Source organism: Cheilinus undulatus, linkage group 15 (genome assembly GCF_018320785.1).
Source record: "Cheilinus undulatus linkage group 15, ASM1832078v1, whole genome shotgun sequence".
Taxonomy (NCBI): domain Eukaryota; kingdom Metazoa; phylum Chordata; class Actinopteri; order Labriformes; family Labridae; genus Cheilinus; species Cheilinus undulatus.
The window spans coordinates 19,834,011-19,856,558 of NC_054879.1; the positions used below are offsets into that span (position 1 = coordinate 19,834,011).

At 35.7% G+C, this 22,548-nt stretch overlaps 1 protein-coding gene across 3 annotated transcripts; it reads right to left on the reverse strand.

Moving 5' to 3' along the window:
- Positions 1-206: 206 nt before the first annotated feature.
- On the reverse strand, positions 207-21,592 carry itgb2 (integrin, beta 2). Of its 3 annotated transcripts, none has more exons than XM_041807588.1 (16): positions 21,504-21,592; positions 14,339-14,390; positions 13,423-13,520; positions 10,773-10,974; positions 10,276-10,446; positions 9,800-10,041; positions 9,340-9,498; positions 8,761-8,856; positions 8,342-8,431; positions 8,094-8,231; positions 5,677-5,867; positions 3,317-3,549; positions 3,013-3,235; positions 2,708-2,919; positions 1,497-1,663; positions 207-625 (listed from the first exon to the last, which is right to left on the reverse strand). In XM_041807588.1, the coding sequence occupies exons 1-16, from the start codon at positions 21,507-21,509 to the stop codon at positions 560-562; spliced, it is 2,346 nt and encodes a 781-aa protein (XP_041663522.1). In that variant the 5' UTR covers positions 21,510-21,592; the 3' UTR covers positions 207-559. The 3 variants fall into 3 exon arrangements, with proteins under 3 accessions (XP_041663522.1, XP_041663523.1, XP_041663524.1); XM_041807589.1 differs by having other exon boundaries at positions 13,423-13,517; positions 21,504-21,529; XM_041807590.1 differs by lacking the exons at positions 13,423-13,520; positions 14,339-14,390; positions 21,504-21,592 and adding an exon at positions 11,206-12,070.
- Between the last annotated feature and the right edge of the window lie 956 nt (positions 21,593-22,548).

Here is a 22,548-nt window from a genome sequence, read left to right on the forward strand (position 1 = left end):
GTTTATCAAACGTACAGACAGCTTACCTAGCGGTCCGGATTCCTGTGACCTTCTATTTCTGGGCAACAACCTGCTTCATCAATGCATTATGTATGAATCATTAGCAATATTTTACACAGGTTAAAAAAATAAACTGATCAGACCTTAAGATCACAACAATTTAGTGCACTGTAGCCAGCTGGACCCAGAAACAAAACTGGACGATGTGGAAGAAATATAAACAAAGTTTAATGTGTTGGGTATGTGACCCTTACCGTCACAGAGATGGACTGAATACAAACCCCTTATATAAATGTACTATATGAACTGTAATGAGTATAAATAAGCATGATTTTAAAAATGTAAGTCAACATGTAATACAAGAATATATAAGCAAAAAAAAGACAGGAAGAGTAACCATGCATGCAGCAATTTACACGTTTCTGCAATTTATATTCCTACAATGTAAGCTAATATAAAGGAAAATGTATGAACGTCAATTTCCTGTAAAAGTTAAGTCCAAAGGTTGTTATTCTCCTGTAAAGGTTGGTTAGTAGTTACTCTCCATTAAGGCTGGTGGTTATTCTCCAGTAAAGGTAGGGTTGGCCACAGTGGTGGTGGCATTTTGGAATAGGGGATTGTCAGCCTAGAAACAAAGCAAAATATTTATTTTCAGTATCATGTTACCTTTAATATCATATGAATAGATTTATGTAGAACATACAGATGTATCTCAAAAAAAAAAAATCATTTATATATTATTTTTTTTCTGAAATGTACAGTGCCATGAAAAAGTATTTGCCCCTTTCTGATTCCTTAACCCTTTTGCATATTTATCACATTAAAATGTTTTGGATCATCAAACCAATTTTTATATTTCACAAAGACAACCCAAGTAAATACAAAATGCAGTTTCTAAATGATGATTTTATTTATTAAGGGAAAAAAAATCTGAACCTATCCCAATAATGAAATAAGTACCAATAAAATCTACCAATAATAAAGGCATTTGTTTTCTTTCTCACGAGACTACACATTCCGAAACAGCAAGTGGCGCCGCGGTACGTGACCCGCTGTTAAGCACCAGAGAAGAAGAAGAAAAAGCTTCAGTGCCAAGAGGCTAATTACACAGTGGTACTGGTGAAGTTATTCAGTATTTACAAGGATGACAAGACGACAGTGTTTGTAAAAGTTGCTCTACAAAGATCCTGAAGAGTGGAAAAAAGTCCTTGAGTTTTAACACAACGGATCTTACAAGTCACTTAAAAGTCATCCCAAGAACTAGGCAGCAGTAGCTGCTGGAAAATGGCTTCCTCAAGGGGAAGTAAGGCATCGATAAGGAAAAATTATCATTACTGATGTCGATGGACTGAACCAAATAGAACAGGATCTCAGCTGGAACCAGTTCTTGATTCCCATCACTATTCTTGTAAATGAACTAGAAACAGCATCCCTGTGCAATAGGTAAGGATGCAGAGCCACATCTTTTATTAAACTATGTTAAAATAAAGTCTTACCTCTGCCCACTTTGATTTCTTCTTCTCATTCTCAAATTTCTTGAACTCTTTCAGGTCCTTGAAGTAGATGAGTGTCTTGACCAGCATTAGGATCAAAATGCCGATCAGCGCCACCAATGCCAGCGATCCTCCAATGATAGCGAAGACATTTGGAGGTTTTGGACAGTCTGGAAACACAAAAGAAAACACATGTTTAGAATATTTTAAACGAAGACTGGAGTAGCCTATTCTGAAAGTAAAACTGAAAAGAAAATGGAAAATAATAAAAAAAAATATTAAAAATACACCGAGCCACGCCGAGCCGTGCTCCAAGCAAGCCAGCCCCACCTTCAAGCACACTGTGCTGACGTCAAAGCGTTTTGTACGGTCTGATTCGCTGGGGGAGATTTATCCCCTCTGCTACTGATAACCCCTACATGATCAATTTTCACCCCACAGGGGAGATACGTTTTTATCCCTGCCTCTACTCCAGCTGTCCATAACTCTGTTACAGCAGTGTCTGTTTGCCTTAATTATTTATGACAGAAGACCAAAACTCCAAATTTTTGTGGATACTATGGTTGGATAGTTGCACACAGCTACTCTCACTTAGGAGTGAAATCAGGAAGGACCAGGCGCAGATCCAGGATTGCACATTTTTCTGCACCTACTAATAACCAAAGTTTGACCCTGTCCTCATCTTAAAGACAAATGAATTCTAGACTTTTAAAAAATAAAATGCTGAAGATGTTTGAAACGTTTTGCCCATGATGGGGCTGTCTTTAATTCATTAACTGGAGCTAGTAAAGCATGCCATTCTCACTGCCCAATCCAAAAATAGGATTTTGTTCATTTTCTGGTCTTAAGAGAACCACAAATCCATAATAAGGAGACTGTTCTTTAACCCATATGCAGGAAAATTCTCTCCTTTTGATGATAAGTATGAATTATTGTCTGTTTACTGATTGCGGATAGGGGGAGAGAGCAGCTTGCAGCACTGTTTCTCTACAGTTTGATTTTTGCTTTGAAATGATGTTAAGTCATTTAGACCAGACGGTGTAGACTAGAGAGATCGAGGAAGGCTCAAATCAGGTTCAGCTCGGTTGTGGTTGAAAAGTAAATCCCCCTGCTGTGCTGAGCTGCAGTGCTGAGTCAAGCCACGCCATGTGATGGAAAAGCCCCATAGTTCAGTCATAGTCCAGGTGAATTTTAGACCAGGTTAATTTTCTCACCTCTCTCCTTCAGAATCTCGGCTTCGTAGTGGTCTGGTCCGATTAGCTGCTCCAGCTTGAATTTGATCCAACAGCCTTCAGAGTCTTTCTGCTGGCACTGTTTGGTGGGGAAGCTGAACTGATCAACCAGCTTTACTGTAACATTTGTGCACTCAACGCTGCAGTTATTTTTAAACGCCCCCAACCCAAAGCCCTGGCACTCGATGCAGTTCCTGAAATGATAGACAGATCATGATTTCTTTGTATGTCCAAACATTTTCTCAATTATCATTGATATGAAAACAGGATCTGGTCCAGGTGCTCACAGTTTGGTCTGGCAGGGGTCGGGACAGCCGAGGCAGGTCTGACATTTTGGGAGCTGATAGCCCTCGTTGCACTCACAGCGGTTACACTTACACCGTCCTCTGCCGAAGCACACCGTTCCTTTGTCGTCCGTTTGACATTTGTCATCTTTTTTCTCACACTGACAGGCCGAGCCCTCATAGCCCGGGTTGCACTCACACTTCCCACAGATACATTTCCCATTTCCTGTGAAGAGACGTCTCAGAGTTAATATGGTCGAGTTATCAGCTCTGAAGCTGTTTTATTTTAGGGTGGGTGAACACTCACCTCCACACAGTTTGTTCTGGTACTTCTCGCAGTGTTCGTTGTCACACTCGCAGTATTTTCCGTAGAAAGTGCTTCCGCTATCCGTGGCGTGACACTGACAGCGGCCACACTCACAGTCTCCTCTGCCCCCACACTCAGTGCCATTCTCCTTCCTGCACAAAACTCTCAGCGCTGCCTCGTCCTTGTCTCCAACAGAACAGTTGCAGAACTGACCGACGAAGCCTTCCCTACAGCTGAATGAAAAAATATAATTGTATGTCAGATTTAACCCTTCCATACAGCTGAAAATGAAAATATAAAATACCTGTCAGACATAACCCTTTAATACAGCTGAAAATGAAAAATATATATATATATACATTTGTCAGATTTAACCCTTAAATAAAGCTGAAAATTTAAAAAAAATCAGTCAGATTTAACCCTTTAATGAGCTGAAAATGAAAAAAAATATATATCTGTTAGATTGAACCCTTCAATACAGCTGAAAATGAAAAAATAAAAAATATCTGTCAGATTTGACCATTCAAAACTGCTTAACAATAAAATATAAAAAATCTGTCAGATTCAAACCTTTAATTTATATGAATAAAAAATTCAAGATAAAAACACATTCATCTGATTTAGTTTTTCTTTGCTCAGTATCTACTCCTTTTCTTTTTTTACATAAATAGCTAATCACTGGTTGTGTTTATGGAGCTAAATTCATGGAAAAAGTTAAGTTAATATGAAAAAAAAAATGTGAAACTGAAAGTTTATGGTTTGATCCTGAATGAAAAATAAATAAAAACACTTAACTAGAAACAAAAATAAGCGTAAGTTTTTTTCAATCTAAATATATTTTTGCTTCAGCTCTGTATTTATTTCAGTTAAATAATTTATTTTCCTTTAATTACTCTTAAATACAGTGCTTAACAAATTTATTAGACCACCTGTCATATTTGTCTCAGAGACCATCCAGCATCATGAAGTGCTTTAATGCGGACTCTCTCCACGTTTTACCATTTTGAAGAGGAATGAGGGATTTCAAACTGAATTCACCCAAATTTGAGCTGGTTCACTTGGCTTCCCTGAGAAGTCAGAAATTAATCAAGCATAACAATCAATCACTAAAACAAATTTTTCTGTTCAGGAATGCAAGTAAATAACTATAATTTGACATATTAATCAAGAAATATTAATGTGCTTTACTATTTTTTCAGTTTTTTTGTAAATCAGTACATTTGAAAATTCATGGATAACAATAATAATTATATTTTAGAATTAAAAATATCATTTGGGTTAAAGAGCTTCTACATAATGGTGTATTAACCATTGCAGAAACATAAAAAATGATTTTGGTAATTACCAATGCTGTTAATTTAGGGCAGCTGTGGCATAAACCTTACTTTGGTTAGGGTTAGGGTGGTCTAATAAATTTGTTAAGCACTGTATATTTTCACATTTAAGGTGTTTTTTTTTTTAATTTGTTTTTTAGTTGCAGGTTTAATGTTTTCGGATTCAAATCTTTTTGTTTCACATTTAAATCTTCTGTTCTTAGGTTCAGATTTTGGGTCCAGTATGGAAGTGGAAAAATTGTTTCTTTAAGTATGGGTGATTAATGTAACAATCTGACATACTCTAATGTTTTAATAGATGAATAACTGCTAAGAGTAGTCTAAAACAGCTTGTAAAAGCTAAGTTTGTCCTCAGAATCCCTTTATTTACAGCTAATTAAGTGAGTACAGTATATAGAAAGTGTTGAGTCATATATCTCAAAGTACCCATGTTTCCTGAAGGCGACATAATTGGGGAAGGCTCTGAGCCTTCTTTGCTATGCTGTCACCCACAATTCCACACCCTTCTCAGTCGAGACCACGCCCCCCACGCCATCAGGTCCAAAAGTTTGAACCTGAAAAAATATGATCTGAAAGTGAGAAAAAAATTTGAACCCAAGAAAAGAAGATTTGAATTTGAAACAAAAAGATTTGAATCTGAAAACATTAAACCTGCAACTGAAAAAAATAATACCTTAAATGTGAAAATAAATTTAAGAGTAAAACATGAAAATAAATTATTTAACTGAAATAATTACAGAGCTATAGCAAAAATATATTTAGATTGAAAAAACTTTGCCTATCCTTACTTTTAGTTCCAGTTCAATGTTTGTAATTTTTCCATTTCAGGAGCAAACCATAAACTTTCAGTTTCAAATTTATTTTTTTGATTAACATTTTTTTTTTTCAAATGAACAAATCTTTTGGCATGGATTTAGATCCATATATAATACTATGAATATAAATGTGTTTATAGCTGATTCAATAAAAAAGAGTCGACTGTTTACTTGATTTTAGAGATTTTCATTGATGAATCATTGATCTTACCTGCAGATCCCACAGGTGACTTGTCCGTTACCTGAACAGTGGGTGTTGTTGATTATAAGCGGCTCTTCACAGCGACACTCACACTCAGTCTTTAAAGTGACGGTCAGAGTGTCTTTGATTCCCAGAGGTCTGATAGTGAACGACTTCTCATTCATGCACGAGTCTGCCGTAACGGTCACATCGAAGGAGATCTGCAGAGAGCAGGGTCAGACATTGTTAACATCCAAAATTAAAAAACAATTACTTAATGAACATCTAAATAAAAAAAATGGAACTTAATTAACATCTAAATAAAGAAACAACTTTATTAACATTTAAATATAGAAACAACAACTTAATTCACATTTAAATACCAAAAAAATAGCAATGTTAAATAGAAACATAACCACTGAGGGACTGAGGGTTGTGTCATCTCTCCACATCACCCTTTCCCTTCCAGACTGGAACAACAATGCCCGTGTTCCAGTCACTAGGGATGATGCCAGTTCTCCGTACAGAGCAGATGAGAGCATGCAACCACATGAGGGAGGTTATACCGCCCGCCTTGAGCCAGCCTGGATCCCACATATACCCAGTGGTTAACAGGCCTTTAGTTTGTTCACCACCTTCGAGTCTCTTGACAGTTGTGGATCACAGTGTACAGGTGGGTCCACACTCACTGAGTCTGCAGCATCCATTTGGAGCTCACAACTGGGAAGATCTGCCCAATACAACTCCTCAAAGTAGCCAGACCTTTGTTCCTTGATATCGGACTCCTCTGTCAGGATCCTGCCATCAGGTGTCTTTACTGTGGAGCAGTGTGGAGAGAAAGCAGCTGCTCTGTATGGTCCTGTAAGCAGGGCAGGTATTACTTGTTCCCAAGTGGCAATCTACCGCCTCACACAGGCCATAAACCCTGGCTTCCACATCTCTGCATCGCCCTTGCAGCCTCACACCTCTCCTGCCAAGTTCAGTTTTGCAATCAAGTCTTGCCCTGTCATTCACCTCAATGATATCAAGGCTTTCCCCAGAGACGAGGGCCCCCCTCCTCCTTGTTATCTTTGGGATGCATTCACTGGCAGCAGCAAGGGTATCAGACTTGAAGTCCATCCAGAGAGACTCAAGATCTTGAGAGGCATCTGGTGTTCCAAGAGTGGCCTCGAGCCCAGCCGAATTCACCTGGCTCCTCAAGGCGACCGCCATCCAATCTGATTCGACCAGTCAGCCTTCCTGGGGCATCTCAGCCACGATTTCTGGGTTGGGACCATAAGCTGATGTTCATGACTAAAGAACTGGGCACTCCTGAAAGCTCTGCAGTCCCTGAGGTCAGTCTCCTTCTTTATGACACCATCATTGGACTCCTCAGTACCTTTCTGATCTCCTCCATCCTGCAACCTTCGGTCATCAGACAATGGCCTTCTTTCCATACTCAAAACCAAACTTTGAACCTATGGAGACAGAACCTTCAGTGCTGCAGCTCCCACCCTCTGGAACACTCTTCCTGCAGACATCCGTGGCGCTCCATCTCTGGACATTTTCAAAAAACATCTCAAGCACCATCTGTTCACCACAGCCTACAGTCTTTACTAAACCACCCCTTACACTCATCCTACCCCTTACATAGTTTGTCCATGTATATGTGTTCTTGTAAAGCATCATTGGGTTGCTTAAAGGCGCTATATAAATTCAAGCTATTATTATTATAATTAGCAAGTCCAGCATAGCGAATCAGGTCTCTGGAACCCCAGTCTAGCAATTTTCAATCTCTGACTGCTGGCAAAGTCGAGGAGAATTGAGGCGCTTTCATCTCGTTGTCCAACCAAGCCAGCTTCCTCAACACTGCAGGATTGCAAGAGTCCTCTTGAGGATGTGCCTCATGTCGGCCCAGAAAGAGCGCCTCAAGTTGAGTCAAACAGTTGAGAACCGGTCGACAACACCTTAGCACCACCAGCAATGTATAACCTACCTGATCGACTCTTGTTGGTCAGGGATTTCCTCCTCATCTGTCAGGGTCCCAAGGACTTTACCCCCACTGCCTTCATGTGACCTGCAGCTGGTCTAACGGCTGCAGCATCAGAAGTACTACCCCTGCACAGATCTTTGATTCATCTGTGTGATGTTTAGATGTGATGTAGTTGAAGTGTATGGAGATGCAAATCTCACACCCTGAGACTCTGGAGGCAAGGGACACCAGTCCCCTTTAGGGTTATATCTTTAAATATAACAGAACTTTATCAAAGTCTTTACTTCCCTTTAAAACATACCCTTATACCAAAAAAGCTTGGATGACCCTGCAGTCACACCCCCAAACATGATTAGTGGGACAGAAAACTGATGGAAGAACACTGCACATATTTCTGTCACATGACTTCATTCCAATCTGCAGTTCACAAATTTATTCTGGAGAAAGAACAGAGAAAAAAAATGAAAGCTCTTACTTCCTGCCCCTCGGGCACACTGTCACAGATGCCTTGGCTGCCCCCTGCTGGCCCAGGGTTGGAACATATCGGTCTGTATTCAACTCTGACATCTTCAGGCAGGTTTTCGTGAGTTAGAGTCACTTTGGATGACAACCTCTGGAGGTTTGATTCACAGACAAAAAACAAATGTGGGCATGGACCAAAATATACATAATTTATGTAATAAATAAAAACACAAGGATATAAAAACCCAAATAATCACTCACATTATACGCTGCTTCGATCAGCTGAACCACGTTATCAGAATCAGCTGACAAAACGCCGACCTCTGATTTAGGAATCAGTTGAGACAGTTGCTGTCATCAAATGCACAGAGATGTCAAAAAAATGTAATTTAACATAATATAACTGAATTTAATGCAATGTGATATAATACAATAAAAAATAATATATGTAACATAATATAATAAAATAATCCAATATGATAGTATGTAGCATGAAAAAATGTTATACAACATAATGCAACTTAATTTGATGTAATATGAAATGTAATATGTAATATTATGTTATATGAAATAGTGTTATAGAATGTAATGTAATATAATGTAAGACAATATGATTTATTTTAATATAATATGAATTTAGAAATATCACTTAATGCAGAAATGTACGTTTTTTCATTTACCTTGTAGACGAGCTCCACTTCTTTTGTTACTGCAAAAATGGGCTGAATGTTATTTTTTGTTAGCTGCATTGCTAACTGTCCCACAGATGGATAATCCTGCAGAAAAATTAATAAATCCGTCAGAAGTTTAAAGTTTCAACCACTGAACAACCCATCTGTCTTTTATAACAAATGTCACAGAGCCAGTCACATCCTGTTTAATTGATTCATAGTTAATTCTTTAACCAGAGGTTTTACTTCTGTGATTTTGTTGAACATTTTCATCTTCAGTTTGGGTTTTGATTAATTTTACTTTCTATATTATTGCACTGACTGTGTTGGACACTGGTTAAACACATCAGGGTGATGACCACCCTACTGGACCCAAGGGTGTGAGACTGGGAGGAAAGAGATGCAGGGCTTGATTTTAAGGAGATACAGGTGCAACAACTGGGAGACACAAGGAAGGGTTCAAAGAAACAAGTCGAAGGGATAAAACAACCGCGAGAGGGCTCAAGTGAAACCTCCAGAACAGAGCAGCAGGGTGTGAGGACCTGAAAGTGAAAGACATTTATTTCCCCTCTGGGCCTCCGTACTCACCATATGACTGCTCTCCCTGTAAATGCTGTTGAACATGTGACACTGCTCATCGTTCGGCTCCAGAATCCCGGCCAGTTTTCCATCTCCAGCCATGTGGAAACCGGCGTCGGTGGTCAGGACGATGAGCCGTGTGCTGCTATTCCTCCAGCCAATTTTATCCTGATCAAGTAAGAACAAAAATGGGGACGAAATTCAAATATTTATTCAGTTATGACGGATATATATTTACAACAATAATATCAATAATAGTCATGTTAGCTGATCATCATCATTATCATAAAATTAAACACAATAAACACTAAAATAATTATCAGCATAATAATAATAATATTAATGATAATAATACATTATAATAGTAGTAGTGTAAGTGATTAATTTCTATGTGACTGATTGATTGATTGATTGACTGAACTAAGGGGTTATCTGAAACTGATTGATTCTTGTCTGATCATCTTCTCACCCCACACACGGCAGCCTGCATCATGGCGTCCAGACTTCCTTCGGGTATGTCCAAGTTTCCAGAGATCCGCTGCTTGTTCACCTCCCTCGCGAAATCTTTCTCATCTGGCGTCAGGCTGAGTACATGTCTATACCCAAATGCAGCCTGACAATCCTGGGCGTCCTCGTCACATGGTGTCTTCAGCTTTTGCTCGTTGGTGTTGGTGTATGGGAGGACGGTTTTATCCACGAACGCTCCAAACCCTGAAAAACAACATCTATGTATGACTGATCATGTAAATGCTTTAGTTAGAAAACACTGACATATCATATTTGACGATCAGATATTGATCTAAAAAATCATTTTTTGTATAGAAATGATAGAACAGTTGTCCATTCAACAATGACCACTTTTCTTTCTTTTGTCTCATTTATATTTTAAAATGAACTGACATAGAAATGATAAAAAAAAACGGTTAACATTATTTAACATTTTACCAATTTGACCAGATCGAGTGATTCTCTTCAGAGCTTTGAAAAGGTCTTTTCCTAATTTTTTCACATTTTCCAGATCATCCTTCATGGAGAAAGACAAATCCATCAGGTAGTAAAGATCCACAGGGTAACCCTGAACACGTTTAAAGTAAACTCTGAAGGTCTGTGGGAGCCCTGAAAGAGAACAAGCAAGATAAAACCATTAAAAATCTGTCAAAAAAGACCTAAAAACACAAACAAAACAACATAACATCATTAAAAAAAATTACTCAAAGGGACCTAAAAACAGACAGAACATTTTTAAACCATTAAAAATCAATCAAAAGACCTACAAACAAACAGAACAAGATAAAACCATTTAAACACACTCAAAGGGACCTAAAACACAAACAGAACCTGAAAACATGCCACAACCCTAAGATGGATTTAGGTGACAGTTCTGAATATACATGCTTTGAAAATAATTAAAATGCCACCACTAAAGGGTAAATTTGGCTCACCTGGCCTCAGACTGAGGCTCATGCTCTGTGGTCTCAGCTGGATCGGTTCCTGCTGGGTTAACGAGCCAGATAGAGAATCATCCCGTTCCACAATTGCATGATTTTCAGGGGAGATGATTTCTTCTCTCCTGCAGCCTTTCTTTAAGAGTTCAGCCCTTGTGTCACAGCGAACAGCTTCCTGCTCACCAGTTTTGGTAAAATCCTGATAAAATGATATAAAGAAAAATTAAGTAATTCAATTAAAACCCAACAAAAAATGGTATTAGACCCTCTAACAGACTATGGTAGACTACAGAAACCCCTACAACTATGGTAGACTACAGAAACCCCTACAGACGATGGTAGACTACAAAAAATACTACAGATTATGTTAGACTACAGAATAAATCACAGATTATGGTGGACCAGTGGTTTCAAATAAGGGTACACATACCATAGGGGTACGTGAGATGTGGCAGGAGGCACTCTATCTCTCTGCCAGCACTCTGATCGCAGGGCGGCACCTGCGTGTTTACTAATACAGGTGTGCCACACCTCGCATGCCTTATCTCCTCCCGCTTATCTCCTGAGGTGGCCACAGCGTGGTGGAGCCTTTTATTTGGCGTGGCAGGATCCTTGTGTGGCGTGGCAGACACAACAGCGCACATCTTTACCTACAGGTAATGCGCGCTATCTATGGTCTCCTCTGTGCGTAATACGTGCGTTTGGTGACACGGTTTCTCCATGTTACAGCCACAGCACAGCTGACGGCTGCTGTGTGGCTGGCTTGTAGCTGGCAACACAGGGGACGGATTGCTCTGCTGGTGGCTCGTCGGGTCAGTGGTGCATCTGTATGGTAAGTTGGCGCTGTCCGCCTTTTCTGCTTGCTTGTTACTTGGCTTCTGGCTGACTGCTGTGCTTTTTTTGTGCAGCGGTGAGGCGGAGCTGCAGTCTGGAAGCTCTCATCCTCTGTGTGCTCTGTGTCTGAGCTGATCCCTGCTATTGGTATGTATATGTGCCTAAATGTCATTAATTTAGCCCTGATTACACAATTTAATGATAGTTTGATTCATTAAATATTGATTTATATAATGAAGCGAAAGATAAAAGAAGGTTTCTCCCTCTCTCTCTCCTCTGCTCCGTGTGTGACGGCACTTTTTACGCAGAGCCAGGAGGTCAGTGCTGTTTTGTTTCTCTGTTTCATGCACAGTGAATGACTGTCAATCACTGTATTCACAATCACTCCATTCATAAAGAGGTTCATTTTTTTGTGTGTGAAGAAATGTTTATCTATAACTAAGTTTATAATTTCATAACAAGTTTGAGAAGAGATTTTTATTATGACCCCAAAAAGGGGCACTAAGCTGTATTTTTTATGATTAAATTATTCTTTTTTTTTTTTTAGGTTTTTAGTTCTTTCTTGTTCTTTCTAGGTCTATGTTTTATTTCCAAATAGTTCAAGAGAGACCGCTGCAGCTGAGCAGTGTTTTTCACACTTGTGGTTTTAAATGGTTTTATGTCACTGTTTTCACGACATTAGTTTGAATACCCACATTTAGTGATGAGAAGATTTGCCATGAATTTAGTTATGCATTTTTAACATTCAAAATGTTTGAAAAAAAAATACATATATAATATTTAAAATCTGAAAGTGTTAGTTACAAAGTTTGATCAGTTAGATGGCTGTCACGGCTCTGTTTAAGGTCTTTCTTTTTGGCCAAAAAGCTTTGTGCTCTACTTGGCTGAAAAAGTATTTCACTGGGAGTAAATCCCTGAAAAAATGTTGAGAACAGTGGCATACACAGACTTTTTCAAGGGCAGGGGCGAAAAGAAAAAAAGGGCACATACAGCGTGTCTCGCCACTGAAGAGGGCAGTAAGCTCGGCGTGTTTTCGAGGGCACTTTAGACATGTTTATATGTTATACAAATGGCACATTATATAGTCTTAAAACAGACTTAACTAGACAGACTACTCAAGTTAGTTTGTAGTTAGGATCAGCATCCACAAGAACTGTGTAGACTCAACCTTGGACTGTGAAGAACACACATAAATAAATAAATAAAACCCTAGGGGGTCTGGGGGTCTTCCCCTAGAACGTTTTCAATTAAGTAGATGCCATTTCCTGTATTCTAGTGCATTTTAACACCATAATACCACCAGATAATCCCAACTGGTTCTGTGAGATATAGTTCTGGCTCAATATAGATCAAAAAAGGACCCAACATAAAAGTCATTGCTGCTACCTGTTATCTGCTTGTTAACTGTCATCTGATTGTTGTTAACTGTCATCTGATTGTTGTTAACTGTCATCTGATTGTTAGCTGTTCTTTCATAGTTGTTAACTCTTCTCTGATTGCTGCTGCCTCTTATCTTACTGTTAACTTTTGTCTGATTGTTGTTAACTGTTGAGATGTTTTTTAACTGCTGTCTGATTGTTGTTTACTGTCGTCTGATTGTTAACGGTTCTTTGATAGTTGTTAACTCTTCTCTGATTGCTGCTACCTATTATCTGATTGTTAACTGTCGTCTGATTGTTGTTAACTGTCGTGTGAATGATGTTAACTGTCATCTGATTGTTGTTAATTGTCCTCTTATTGTTGTTAACTGTTATCTGATTGTTGTGAAGAGTCATCTGATTGTTGTTGTTGATTGTTGTAACTTGATTCTCACCAGTTGTTTGCACCAGACACAGAAAGCTCCTGATTGGATGCAGTCATTGCAGGAGTTTATCACAGACTTTGAGCAAACTTGTTCTTGTGAAGACACTGCTGAAATTGAAACAAAAAGATATTTTTTAATTGTTCTTAATCAGAATTTAAATCCACTGTGCACAATTAGTTGTTGCAATTTCACTTTTATTATCCATGAATCTTCAGCTAATCATTTAGGTTCAGTATATTATGTAAATAAAACTGCAATATTTAATACTTTAACTGAACATTTCTTAATTAAACTGAAAATATAGCACACCCTTATATAATTTAGCTGACCTTTTTAAAATTAAAATGCAATTATAAAATGTCCTTTAATACTTGAAATGACAATTTATAAATAAAACTGTAACTATAACATGTCCTTTTATAATTTAACTAACCAATTCTACATAAAACTGGAAACATATAACGCCATCTAATACTTGAACTGACCACTTCTCCATAAACCTGGAAATATAAAATGTCCTTTGATACTTGAATCGACCATTTCCTAATAGAACTGGAAATATATAAAGTCCTTTAATACTTAAACTGACCATTTCTAAATAAACTGGAAATATAAAATATCCTTTAATGCTTAAACTGACAATTTCTAAATAAACTGGAAATTTAAAATGTCCTTTAATGCTTGAACTGATAATTTCTATATAAACAGAAAATATAAAACGTCTTTTAATACTTGAACTGATCATTTCATAATAAAACTGTAAATATAAAATGTCCTTTGATACTTAAACTGGCCAATTCCAAATAAAACTGTAAATATAACATGCACTTTTATAATTCATCTGACAATTCCTAAATACAAAATGTAAATAGGGTTATAAACGATAATTAATTATCATTAAGTAGTATTGAATAATTTAACTCACCATTTGCAGTCATCAGCAGGAGGAGAATTAACTTCCAGCACTGATCCATGTCCTTTAGAAAAGTAAGATATTTATATGAAAACAAGTAAGAGTGAATCATTTAATATCATCCCTGTAATGCTGTCAACAGCCCCACATGGTTTATTTAAACTCTACTAGAAAATATTAGAAAAACATTAGGCCAACATTTTTTTATTTATATATATATACTGGTGTTATTGACAGGGACATGATTTTGATGTTTATAGTTTATGGATGCGCTTTGATTTCTTTTAATTGTATTTTGTTTTTACACAATTTGCTAAGCATTTGTCATGTAAAAATCAATAGAAATTATATTAATAACTGAATTTGTGTAACACTTTAAAAACAAGGCTTTACAAAGTGCTTGAAATGCGGAAAATAAAGCAGCAGAACCCAAACAACAGATCGAAGACAGATAAAACAATGACGAGAACACAAAGGTAAAAGAACCTAAACAAAATCAATATAACTCCTACATGTTTAACCCAAAAAGATTTTGTAGATTATGATGTAGATTATAGATGACTGTTGGTTATAGATGTAGATTATAGATGACTGTTGGTTATAGATGTAGATTATAGATGACTGTTGGTTATAGATGTAGATTATAGATGACTGTTGGTTATAGATGTAGATTATAGATGACTGTTGGTTATAGATGTAGATTATAGATGACTGTTGGTTATAGATGTAGATTATCGATGGCTGATGGTTATAGATGTAGATTATAGATGACTGTTGGTTATTGATCTAGATTATAGATGACTGTTGGTTATTGATCTAGATTATAGATGACTGTTGGTTATGGATGTAGATTATCGATGACTGTTGGTTATAGATGTAGATTATAGATGTCTGTTGGTTATGGATGTAGATTATAGATGACTGTTGGTTATAGGTGTAGATTATAGACGTCTGTTGGTTATAGATGTAGATTAAAGATGACCTGTTGGTTAAAGATGTAGATTATAGATGACTGTTGGTTATTGATCTAGATTAAAGATGACTGTTGATTATAGATATAGATTATAGATGACTATTGGTTTTTAAATGTAGATTATAGATGGCTGTTGGTTATAGATGTAGATTATCAATGGCAGATGGTAATAGATGTAGATTATAGATGACTGTTGGTTATGGATGTAGATTAGAGATGACTGTTGGATATAGATGTAGATTATAGATGTCTGTTGGTTATAGATGTAGATTATAGATGTCTGTTGGTTATAGATGTAGATTATAGATGACTGTTGGTTATAGATGTAGATTATAGATGACTGTTGGTTATAGATGTAGATTATAGATGACTGTTGGTTATAGATGTAGATTATAGATGACTGTTGGTTATAGATGTAGATTATAGATGGCTGTTGGTTATAGATGTAGATTATCAATGGCAGATGGTAATAGATGTAGATTATAGATGACTGTTGGTTATGGATGTAGATTATAGATGACTGTTGGATATAGATGTAGATTATAGATGTCTGTTGGTTATAGATGTAGATTATAGATGTCTGTTGGTTATAGATGTAGATTATAGATGACTGTTGGTTATAGATGTAGATTGTAGATGACTGTCTGTTATAGATGTAGATTATAGATGACTGTTGGTTATAGATGTAGATTATAGATGGCTGTTGGTTATAGATGTAGACCATAGATGAATGTTGATTATAGATGTAGATTATAGATAACTGTTGGTTATAGATGTGGATTATAGATGACTATTGGTTATAGATGTAGATTATAGAAGACTGTTGGTTATATATGTAGATTATAGATGACTGTTGATTATAGATGTAGATTATAGATGACTGTTGGTTATAGATGTAGATTATAGATGACTGTTGGTTATAGATGTAGATTATAGATGACTGTTGATTATAGATGTAGATTATAGATGACTGTTGGTTATAGATGTAGATTATAGATGACTGTTGGTTTTAGATGTGTATTATAGATGACTGTTGATTATAGATGTAGATCATAGATGACCTTTTGGTTACATATGTAGAGTATAGATGACCTGTTGGTTATAGATGTAGATTATTGATGAACGTCAGTTATAGATGTGTATTATAGATTACCTGTTGGTTATAGATGTAGATTAAAGATGACTGTTGGTTATATATGTAGATTATAGATGACTGTCTGTTATAGATGTAGATTATAGATGACTGTTGGTTATATATGTAGATTATAGATGACTGTTGGTTATAGATGTAGATTATAGATGACTGTTGGTTATAGATGTAGATTATAGATGACTGTTGGTTATAGATGTAGATTATAGATGACTGTTGGTTATAGATGTAGATTATAGATGACTGTTGGTTATAGATGTAGATTAAAGTTGACCTGTTGGTTATAGATGTAGATTATAGATGACTGTTATAGATGTAGATTATAGATGACTGTTGGTTATAGATGTAGATTATAGATGACTGTCTGTTATAGATGTAGATTATAGATGACTGTTGGTTATAGATGTAGATTATAGATGACTGTTGGTTATAGATGTAGATTATAGATGACTGTTGGTTATATATGTAGATTATAGATGACTGTTGGTTAAAGATGTAGATTATAGATGGCTGTTGGTTATAGATGTAGACCATAGATGACTGTTGATTATAGATGTAGATTATAGATGACTGTTGGTTAAAGATGTAGACTATAGATGACTGTTGGTTATAGATGTAGATTATAGATGACTGTTGGTTTTAGATGTGTATTATAGATGACTGTTGGTTATAGATGTAGATCATAGATGACCTTTTGGTTACATATGTAGATTATAGATGACCTGTTGGTTATAGATGTAGATTATTGATGAACGTCAGTTATAGATGTGTATCATAGATTACCTGTTGGTTATAGATGTAGATTAAAGATGACTGTTGGTTATATATGTAGATTATAGATGACTGTCTGTTATAGATGTAGATTATAGATGACTGTTGGTTATAGATGTAGATTATAGATGACTGTTGGTTATAGATGTAGACTATAGATGACTGTTGGTTATAGATGTAGATTATAGATGACTGTTGGTTAAAGATGTAGATTATAGATGGCTGTTGGTTATAGATGTAGACCATAGATGACTGTTGATTATAGATGTAGATTATAGATGACTGTTGGTTATAGATGTAAATTAAAGTTGACCTGTTGGTTATAGATGTAGATTATAGATGACTGTTGGTTATAGATGTAGATTATAGATGACTGTTGGTTATAGATGTAGATTATAGATGACTGTCTGTTATAGATGTAGATTATAGATGACTGTTGGTTATAGATGTAGATTATAGATGACTGTTGGTTATAGATGTAGACTATAGATGACTGTTGGTTATATATGTAGATTATAGATGACTGTTGGTTAAAGATGTAGATTATAGATGGCTGTTGGTTATAGATGTAGACCATAGATGACTGTTGATTATAGATGTAGATTATAGATGACTGTTGGTTATAGATGTAGATTAAAGTTGACCTTTTGGTTATAGATGTAGATTATAGATGACCTGTTGGTTAAAGATGTAGATTATAGATGACTGTTGGTTTTAGATGTGTATTATAGATGGCTGTTGGTTATAGATGTAGATTATAGATGACTGTTGATTATAGATGTAGATTATAGATGACTGTTGGTTATAGATGTAGATTATAGATGACTGTTATAGATGTAGATTATAGATGACTGTTGGTTATAGATGTAGATTATAGATGACTGTTGGTTATAGATGTAGACTATAGATGACTGTTGGTTATATATGTAGATTATAGATGGCTGTTGGTTAAAGATGTAGATTATAGATGGCTGTTGGTTATAGATGTAGACCATAGATGACTGTTTATTATAGATGTAGATTATAGATGACTGTTGGTTATAGATGTAGATTAAAGTTGACCTTTTGGTTATAGATGTAGATTATAGATGACCTGTTGGTTAAAGGTGTAGATTATAGATGACTGTTGGTTATAGATGTAGATTGTAGATACCTGTTGGTTATAGATGTAGATTATAGATGACTGAAGGTTATAGATGTAGATTATAGATGACTGTTGATTATAGATGTAGATTAAAGATGGCTGTTGGTTATAGATGTAGACTATAGATGACTGTTGGTTATATATGTAGATTATAGATGACTGTTGGTTAAAGATGTAGATTATAGATGGCTGTTGGTTATAGATGTAGACCATAGATGACTGTTGATTATAGATGTAGATTATAGATGACTGTTGGTTATAGATGTAGATTAAAGTTGACCTTTTGGTTATAGATGTAGATTATAGATGACCTGTTGGTTAAAGATGTAGATTATAGATGACTGTTGGTTTTAGATGTGTATTATAGATGGCTGTTGGTTATAGATGTAGATTATAGATGACTGTTGATTATAGATGTAGATTATAGATGACTGTTGGTTATAGATGTAGATTATAGATGACTGTTATAGATGTAGATTATAGATGACTGTTGGTTATAGATGTAGATTATAGATGACTGTTGGTTATAGATGTAGACTATAGATGACTGTTGGTTATATATGTAGATTATAGATGGCTGTTGATTATAGATGTAGATTATAGATGACTGTTGGTTATAGATGTAGATTATAGATGTCTGTTGGTTATAGATGTAGAGTATAGATGACCTGTTGGTTATAGATGTAGATTATAGATGAATGTCAGTTATAGATGTGTATTATAGATTACCTGTTGGTTATAGATGTAGATTATAGATGACTGTTGGTTATATATGTAGATTATAGATGACTGTCTGTTATAGATGTAGATTATAGATGACTGTTGGTTATAGATGTAGATTATAGATGACTGTTGGTTATAGATGTAGATTAAAGATGGCTGTTGGTTATAGATGTGTATTATAGATGACTGTTGGTTATAGATGAAGATCATAGATGACCTTTTGGTTACATATGTAGAGTATAGATGACCTGTTGGTTATAGATGTAGATTAAAGTTGACCTTTTGGTTATAGATGTAGATTATAGATGACCTGTTGGTTAAAGATGTAGATTATAGATGACTGTTGGTTTTAGATGTGTATTATAGATGGCTGTTGGTTATAGATGTAGATTATAGATGACTGTTGATTATAGATGTAGATTATAGATGACTGTTGGTTATAGATGTAGATTATAGATGACTGTTATAGATGTAGATTATAGATGACTGTTGGTTATAGATGTAGATTATAGATGACTGTTGGTTATAGATGTAGACTATAGATGACTGTTGGTTATATATGTAGATTATAGATGGCTGTTGGTTAAAGATGTAGATTATAGATGGCTGTTGGTTATAGATGTAGACCATAGATGACTGTTGATTATAGATGTAGATTATAGATGACTGTTGGTTATAGATGTAGATTAAAGTTGACCTGTTGGTTATAGATGTAGATTATAGATGACCTGTTGGTTAAAGATGTAGATTATAGATGACTGTTGGTTATAGATGTAGATTGTAGATACCTGTTGGTTATAGATGTAGATTATAGATGACTGAAGGTTATAGATGTAGATTATAGATGACTGTTGATTATAGATGTAGATTTAAGATGGCTGTTGGTTATAGATGTAGATTATAGATGTCTGTTGGTTATAGATGTAGACTATAGATTACTGTTGGTTATAGATGTAGAGTATAGATGACCTGTTGGTTATAGATGTAGATTATTGCTGAATGTCAGTTATAGATGTGTATTATAGATTACCTGTTGGTTAAAGATGTAGATTATAGATGACTGTTGGTTATAGATGTAGATTATAGATGGCTGTTGGTTATAGATGTAGATTATAGATGACTGTTGGTTATAGATGTAGATTATAGATTACTGTTGATTATAGATGTAGATTATAGATGACTGTTGGCTATAGATGTGTATTATAGATGACTGTTGGTTATAGATGTAGATCATAGATGACCTTTTGGTTACATATGTAGAGTATAGATGACCTGTTGGTTATAGATGTAGATTATTGATGAATGTCAGTTATAGATGTGTATTATAGATTACCTGTTGGTTATAGATGTAGATTATAGATGACTGTTGGTTATAGATGTAGATTTATAGATGACTGTGAGTGGAAACCTAATTCAGCATCTAATTCCAGTAAATTTCATGGCCACTCACACTCTTTGGGCTGGGTCTAAATGTACATAGTGACGCTCAATACAGAAAGTCTAAATATACAAGCAGTTGTCAGTGTTATTGGGTAACATGAACAGTTTCCTGCACACAGTCACTTCTCTGTTCACACCATAAAAGGTAAAAGAGAACAGAACTTGTTTCCTCCTTTAAGCAGTCATTAAAACAGCAGAATGAACTTTTAATTCTTCCCATTTTAAAAACTTTCCATTGTTTGGAAACACTGGTTAAATTCAGCAGCAGTGGTTCTAAGGATTATTGAGGATAATGTTCTTTACTGTTTACATCAAACATGACTATTGACAGACAGAAGCTAGTTCATGGATCAGTAAATGGTCATGTCTTTGTTTTCAGGGTTGGATTTTTAAATTCAGCTGAAATCTTTAGGTAGAACAACAGTAAAGTAAATAATAACAATAAAAGTATAACCGTGAAGGACATCCAGTTATCCATCATGTTTATATTTCATTATGAACAATAAACATTGCAGTAAAATATTACTCGACTATGCTTCATTCTTAATCATCATATACTATAATACTGATAAGTATCATTTATGATATTTATATTCATTTAAGATCATTTATCCTGCTTTTTAAACTTTTGTTATTTAAAAGTGTTGATTAGTTTTTAACATAATTTATAGCTTTTCTGAAGCAGATCCGAATATGGATTAGCAGCATACAGGCCACTATTATATACTATATACTGTTAGAACGTCGTTTCTAAAATGCCTTGGTTTCAAGGCAACTTCCTTCAAAATGTTGTCTTCCTCTTGTTTTTTATTATTAATCCAACCAGAATTGTTATCAGACAGTAAATCATTTATCTCATTTTTTATAATTCACTTGAAAACAAATGAACATGAGCAGTTTCACTGTAATAAAACAAAAAACAACTTGAAAAATTCATCAGAGTTTGAAGCATCCATCTTTATGCAAACAGACTTACCAGCATCAGGAAGAAGCAGCTCTTCACTGTGGTTAACAGCTACTGTCAAACCCGTTTAGAAGCAGAGACACTACCCACATGACAGGAAGTGACACCCATACAACAGGAAGTATGTGCTGAGAGGATGGGCTGTATCAAGACTCAACAGAAAAGCAGATCTCTAGAGTCATTATGAGTAAGAAATCACACAACATCGTCACTCTGCAGGTCTCTGCACTGCCCTCTGCATTAACGTGCATTTTCACATTACGCATGATTGTTTCATACCCCTCCCCCCATATTTACCTATGTCTGAGCATACCTGTACAGGTACAAAGTCTGATACAGTAGGTGCTGCTATGAACATAGTTGGTTTGGTGATCCACCAAGAAGAAGAGATGGCGTTATGAAAGAGGGTAGCTCATTGATAATCATTTTCTCCATTTTTTTGTGTAGGGACCAGTTTAGGTTTGAAATATACTCTTTGTTTATTGACAGATAAGGTATTTAATTATAAGAGTGTTTTGTTTGCTATTTTAGCTATCCCTCCCTGAGGTAATTTTGTTTGCATGGATAAAAGAAAAATAGTTTTTAAATCAATGTTTGTGGACTGCAAGCTTGTGTCCTGTTCATTTTGTGCTTGGTCATCTTGGGAGTGAGAGGGAGACGTCAATCCTTTATTTACATTTAGTATCCCCTAGGCTGGGCATAGGTGGGTCCCTAAACAATAAATAACAAAATTATACAGTGGTGTGAAAAAGTGTTTGCCCCCTTTCTGATTCCTGAGTTTTTTGCATATTTATCACACTTAAATGTTTTGGATTATCAAACCAATTTTTATATTTCACAAAGACAACCCAAGTAAATGGAAAATTCAGTGTTTGAAAGATTATTTCATTTTTTAAGGGGCAAAAAAATCCAAACTTCTCTGGCCCTGTGTGAAAAAGTAATTGCCCCCCTTGTTAAATCACGAGTTAACTGTGATTAACCACAGTTTTTGGAAAGCTGAGTTCAATTTCACTGGCCTCACCCAGGCCTGATTACCGCCAGATTTATTGAATCAAAA

What these genes read in the sequence shown, in the direction of transcription:
- itgb2 (XM_041807588.1), bottom strand. An exon ending in CACTCGATCTGGTCAAATTG is followed by an intron (nt 10,042 to 10,275) that starts GTAAAATGTTAA and finishes GTTGTTTTTCAG; the next exon opens with GGTTTGGAGCGTTCGTGGAT. An exon ending in GACCCCTGCCAGACCAAACT is followed by an intron (nt 2,920 to 3,012) that starts GTGAGCACCTGG and finishes CTATCATTTCAG; the next exon opens with GAACTGCATCGAGTGCCAGG.